The sequence below is a fragment of the Sarcophilus harrisii genome, chromosome 3, assembly GCF_902635505.1.
Source record: "Sarcophilus harrisii chromosome 3, mSarHar1.11, whole genome shotgun sequence".
NCBI classification, from domain to species: domain Eukaryota; kingdom Metazoa; phylum Chordata; class Mammalia; order Dasyuromorphia; family Dasyuridae; genus Sarcophilus; species Sarcophilus harrisii.
Window position 1 is genome coordinate 549,682,552 of NC_045428.1, and position 6,082 is coordinate 549,688,633.

A 6,082-nucleotide genomic window follows, 5' to 3' on the forward strand; every position below is an offset into this window, starting at 1 on the left:
GAGATAATTGAAGAGGGAGCATATTTAAAAGAGAAAGAAATTTAACACTAAGGTTTTTTGCCAGAGTACTTTCTCTCGATGAGTTCTTGGAGCTGGGGGAAGATGATTCATAGGTCCTTTAATATGAGTTCAAACAGAGAAAGAAGGAAACCCATCTGAGCAAAGAATCAATAGTGGAATTGGAAGAGGGGCAGAAAGAAGTGACTAAACAATCTTGCTCTAGTTGGCTAGTCCCTTACCATCACCACCACTACAAGAGAGAGTTGTCTGGGTATATTTTTTCCTACTTATATTTTTCTTTGTTTGAAAATTTTAAACACAGCTTCAATTCTTCCTTTCCGCTTAAGCAGCATTTTTCAAAATAATTGCTACATTGGTATTTTATTTTCTTCTCTTTCATATATACCTGCCTCCATTACACCTATTCTGTATATATTAGATTTGCATATGAAAGGCTACATTTATCACTAAGAGTTATTTTGTTGCCTATCATTGTGCCAATAGAATGTTGTTGCTGTTGTAACTTTTGATTTGCATTGCTATTATTCAAATTATTTCCTTAGAGCACTGTGGTACAGTATCATTATAGTATAAGCCCATTTAGATAGCTCATTTTTGTAATGCTGTCAGTCAAACATTATCATTATGGATAAATACTTTTAAAATAAAAGTATTGCATGTACAAGGTATTGTTATTTAATAAACATTAATATCTATATGGGACTACTGATACTGGCAACAGACTCTTTATGAAACTGGGAACATTACGAAAATATTGAAGGAACAGTAAGAGTCAGGGTTTCTAATTCTAGTTTTGATGAAAAGTAGCCAGGAGAATACACTAAGGATATGTTCTATGAATTGCTAGACTAATTTGACTATTTAAATTTGTTACAAAATTCATGTAAGGAACACCTTCCAGCAGCCTACTTAGAAACTGGCTTGCAGTATTCTGCCTAAAATGGAAAAGTCCTGTTTTAATTTTAAAATGCAATATTAATGAATAAAAAGAGAGACAACATAGCAGTTCAGGTATAAATACAGCTTTATTGTAGACCCCATATAGAGATAAAGTTGAGGTGAGATTTTCCCCTCAGAAACAGACATCTCATCTGTAGGTCAAGCTGATTCCATATTCTCCATGGCAGAATTTAAATCTCTATTTAAAGAGAACTCTCCTAAACCATAAAAAAGAGAAAACTCAAAGATAGGTCCTCTGCAGAAAAGATAACTTACTAGGACATAAAGCATGACTCAAGGATGTTTAGGAACTTTCTGAGACCTCAATGTAGACAGTAGTAGTAAAAATAAGAACTTCCTCAGGAACACACCATTGCCCTCTTAGGGAAGATTCAGTAGAGGTCTAGGGCAAAAGTGCAACAGAACTTTGACAGGGGGGTGAGGTGTATGTGGAAATAACAGGTACTTTGAGAGGAAAGTGACCAATTCATCCCAAAGTTTGTGGTGGAGGGAAGGAAATTACAACTTAGATTTAAGGAAAGCTGATTTTAAAATGTTCAGAGGAAAAATAAGATGCAGTTGAATAAATAGAAGTTATCTAAAATTTGACTGCACTAGGTGTAAAGGAGATGCCAGACCCAGGAAAACCTGTTGGAAGGGGCAGCCCTGAAGAATCTTATTTTAAGTCCTTGGAGTACCAGAGTCCACTATAACATATCTATATGTGTATATAGATAAAATATATACATATATAATATATATGTGTGTGTATCTATATATGCCTGGTAAAGATGCTTTTGGAGCTGGGGATATTGCCAAAGTGCTGTTAACACCATCTATAATAGTCAATGTCCTTTTTATAAGCCTCTGCATTTCAGGGAGAACCTTTCATCACTTACTTTGGTGAGATCACCATTCTTGAGGAAGAATATTCTTGTTATAGCTTCCACAAACTAGGTCTTTACAGAACCTGGCTTCCTTATAAGCACTGGAAACAGGAAGCAGTTTTTTGGCTTTCTCATTACCATTATGGCATTCACATTTGGATATGAATATATTCCAGTGAAAATCAGGCAGATCCGGATACTGAGGTTCATGCCTATGCCGCCTTATTCAGGCTGTCACATCCACCCAGATTTAGATTCAGCTTTTCCTGACTTTTAAGACCATGCTCTGTCCACTGTGGTCTTTAATGGTCTCCAACTTTTCAGAAAGTAGTTAAATACACGAAATGTTTTGTGAGTGTTGGGGTACTTTGGGAAGACCCTGGAAAATCATAAGGTGATGCCATCTAGGGGAGGGGGTAAAGGGAAGGAAGGGAAAATTTGGAACACAAGGTTTTGCAAGGGTCAGTGTTGAAAAATTATCCATGCGTATGTTTTGTAAATAACAAGCTTTAATTAAAAAATTCAAAGCAAAAAAAAAAAAGCATAAGGTAAAACTGATGAAAATGATGACTCTATTAGAGTAGAGTGACCTGACATTTGTCTGTAATTTGTCAAAAGTTTTTTGAAAAGATATGAGCAGATAAAAGCACTACTGACTTGGCCACTTCCTCAGAAGCCAAAGTTTTAGGATTCAAGTCTAAGAACATTTCTAGGATTTGGAGATTATTTTTGCAAGCTTGTTAAAAATGACGTTAAATGGGGCAGCTAGGCTGTGCAGTAATAGAGACTGGCCCTGGAAATAGGAGAATCTAAGTTCAAATCCAGCTTCAGATACTTAATAGTTATATAACCCTGGGCAAGACACTTAATTCCAACTGCCACACACACACACACACACACACACACACACACACACAAAATGGCTGGATCCCACTCATGCCCATATAATCAAAAAACAAACACGCAAAAAAGGTAAAAAACAAAAAAGGATGATTTTTCTTGAAATTCTTATAATTCGTTGGAAACTGATACAACACAAATGGGAATAAACTGTTGACTATCTCATACACATATTAGTATTTCCCTAGGTAGACCCAAAGAAGTCTTTTGTCATATATAAGAATGCTAATGTAGAAAATCTAGAAGTCCTATACCGAGAGAATGATGGTCACCAGAAACCAATTATATTTGCCAGCAGAGATCTAAATACCAGTGAAACTCATTATCCTATATACAAACTAGAGTTCTTGGTTTTGAAACAGATGGTCACTGAGAATTTCAAAGATTACATGTACGGAATCAACATATTCTGACCAGTTGCCAAGTGAGCAATGGCTTGCCAGAAATGAGTAGACAATAAATTCAACATGTATTACCGACTAAGGAAAGTTAACATGGATGCAGATATGCTGTCCTAAAGGCTATGAGATACCTAAACTATTGTAATTTGACCTAAGGAGGAATAAAGACTCTATGTGACACTCAGGGAGCTTGGCTAAAAACCCAATGGTTCACCCTCCCAGTTTGACCTCCAGCAGGTCACTTACACTCCCAATTGTAAAATGAGAGGTTTAGATTTGATGATCTCCATGATCTCTGATCCTTTGTGAATGACTGCTGGAGAAAAAGAATTAAATTAGACACTTCCAGATCTTAGTGATTGGGGATAATGGCCTATATGCAACTCATGATAATTCAGACAAGAATGTGATTGGTGCTTATGAGAGGTATAAAGTATTAGTATCCCTTGTGATTTTCTGTCTCTGTATTTTTATTTATGGAATTCCTCTTCCCTAGAAGATCTCCTCCATTCTTCCCTAAAACCTATCCAATTCAAAGCTATGACAAAGCTCTCCTCAGGGTATTTCTCTCATCTCCTGGATTTTTCTGCAATTTTTTCCTGACTTCTTCACTGAATATGACATGCTGCTGCTTTGTCACTTAGATCCTCATGTGCCCTCCTGTAATCTGCAGCTTTGAAAGGACTGAGCCATATTGTATGTATCTCTTTTAGTGTTTGGAGCAGTACTTTCTGCAGAAGTTTGCAATATCTCTTGGTATCTTGATTAAATGAAACTCTCTCCAAGTTTTGGCTTTAAAGACTGGAGACCCTAAAATTTTTTTCATTCTCAAAAAAGAGCTAGCTAAAAATTTGTCTTCCTCACTGTCATAGCTTTAGATACTTGGAAGTTTAGGCAAGGTCCTGAAAAAAAAAAAAAAAGCACTTTGAGGGACTTAGGCAGGACTAAGAATGATAGAACAGGACTGAAATTTTACTCTAGTAGTATACCCTCAGTATTAATTCTAAAGAATATCTAGTCTTTCTTTTCAGGAGACGACGATAAGTGAGCTGTCTGAGAATGAACTATTGAATAAGAAGCTTACTTTTCCAAACTCAAGGTCAGTAACATAGGGGGAAACAGCTTTCTGATCATAAGTCCATATTCTTTAAATTATCCTGAGCTACAAATAAGGAAAAGCATGGGCCTTTCCTTCTCTTTCATAATTAGGATTTTCTACCAAATTCATGGATTGTTGCAGGAATTTGCAGGGTTCTGAAATATTGTAGAAGAAAATCAGCAAATAATATTGCAAGTTGAATTTCACTTGGTTTTGTTTGTACTTTATAACTCTGAAGAATTCCATTTAATCTCATAGATTTTAGAAAAGTAGTTTTTCAAAATTTCATTTAAAAATACCCTCCTCCTAAATATTTATAAAGGAAATGATTATATCTCTCTGAATTCTCACACATTCCCCCTCTCAGTTTTCCAGTAACAGGTATGACAAAGTCACTTGAAAATCTTAAAATGACTGAAGAACAGAATTCAGAAGAACTAGTTGGAAGCACCAAGTCTTCTCTGTATTTTTCACAATCACATCCTAACATGAGCAGCTTAAATGTAGCTTCTCTAGTTGGCAAACTCAGCAGCCATGACCAAGACCAGAGTCAGAAGGATGGACCTAATGATATCTAATGAGGACATAGAGAAAAAAACTCCAGGCAGAAACTTGGAAAAAGAGGCCAAGGAGGGTACAAAAAAGAAGGAAAAAGAGGAGAAGAAGGAACAGAAGAATAGGCACCAAAGGACACCAACAGAATTGCTAGAGATTGCTGATGAATTGATTAAACCATTTAGAGAAACTGAAATATGTTTTTGTTATTCCTATTTGTTTGTTTTATACAAAATCTCATAGTCCAAAGAGACCTTGGAAGTAATCTAATCTAGTCCTACACATATCTGAACAAGACTCTCTTATATAGTATTCCAAGAAGTGATTCACCTAAAAACCCTTGAGAATGGGAAATTCATTATCTCCTGTGATAGCCCATTCTACTTTTTTCTAATTATTATTAGGAAGTTTTCCCTGATGTTCTCAAAAAATCTTCCTCCTACTGCCTTCTGGGATCACAATATAGTAGAACACTGAAAAGGCCTGAGTCTAAGTTACCCTCACCAGGATACTAGCTGTATGATGACAAAAGGCCTGAGTCTAAGTTACCCTCATCAGGATACTAGCTGTATGATGACAGGCAAATCACCCAATCTCTTTCATGAAACTATTTCATTAGTCTCTGGAACTTTTGGAAAGGACTCTTTCTGATAATTGGTCCTCCTTTATAAAATTGGGGTGTCTATACTACCAGGTATCACTGTAAGGAAAGTACTTTGTACATTTTCAAATACTTGTATATGTGAATTTTTATCATAAAATATCCCCTTAAAGACTTTAACTATCCTATCGCCAAGTCTATCTTCTCCAAATGACATATATCCAGTTCTTTTAATTATTCCTCATATGGCATTTTCTTCTGTCCTATCAACATCCTAATCACCCTTTTCTGAACATGCCCCAGCTTGTTAATGTGCTTCCTAAAATATGATATCAATTACTAAATACAGTCTCACCAGTGCAGAGGAAAGTGAAATTATTTTTGAGATTAGACAGTATATTACTGGTAATGTACGATGGATTAAACATTTTCAGGTGTTTTACTTTCAATGTAATGATCTATGCTATATTTGTACCATTTTTTAAACCATGTATTTAATGGTATTAATGCTACCATTGTAACATAGAAGCTGATAGATCAACATTCTGTCTCTAGAGGAACAGATAGTTAACTATGGGTCTGCCATACTTAGTTGCATGGCTTGTAAGCTAAGAAGGATTTTTATATTTTAAAATAATTTTCACATTTAATTTAAATGACATTTAAATATTCTACATTA

At 35.4% G+C, this 6,082-nt stretch overlaps 1 protein-coding gene across 4 annotated transcripts in view; it reads left to right on the forward strand.

The window, feature by feature from the left end:
- The window catches only part of LOC100914290 (phosphopantothenate--cysteine ligase), a 156,029-nt gene extending 151,029 nt beyond the window's left edge, over window positions 1-5,000 (forward strand). For 3 of the 4 annotated variants that reach the window (XM_031962341.1, XM_031962338.1, XM_031962337.1), the window contains 2 exons: window positions 4,180-4,247; window positions 4,615-5,000. In XM_031962341.1, coding sequence (XP_031818201.1) covers window positions 4,180-4,247; window positions 4,615-4,825 — 279 coding nt within the window. In that variant the 3' untranslated portion in view covers window positions 4,826-5,000. Of the gene's footprint in view, window positions 1-4,166; window positions 4,248-4,614 lie in introns of all 4 variants that reach the window. The other variant, XR_004233336.1, reaches the window with a different exon arrangement.
- The last annotated feature ends 1,082 nt before the right edge of the window (window positions 5,001-6,082 follow it).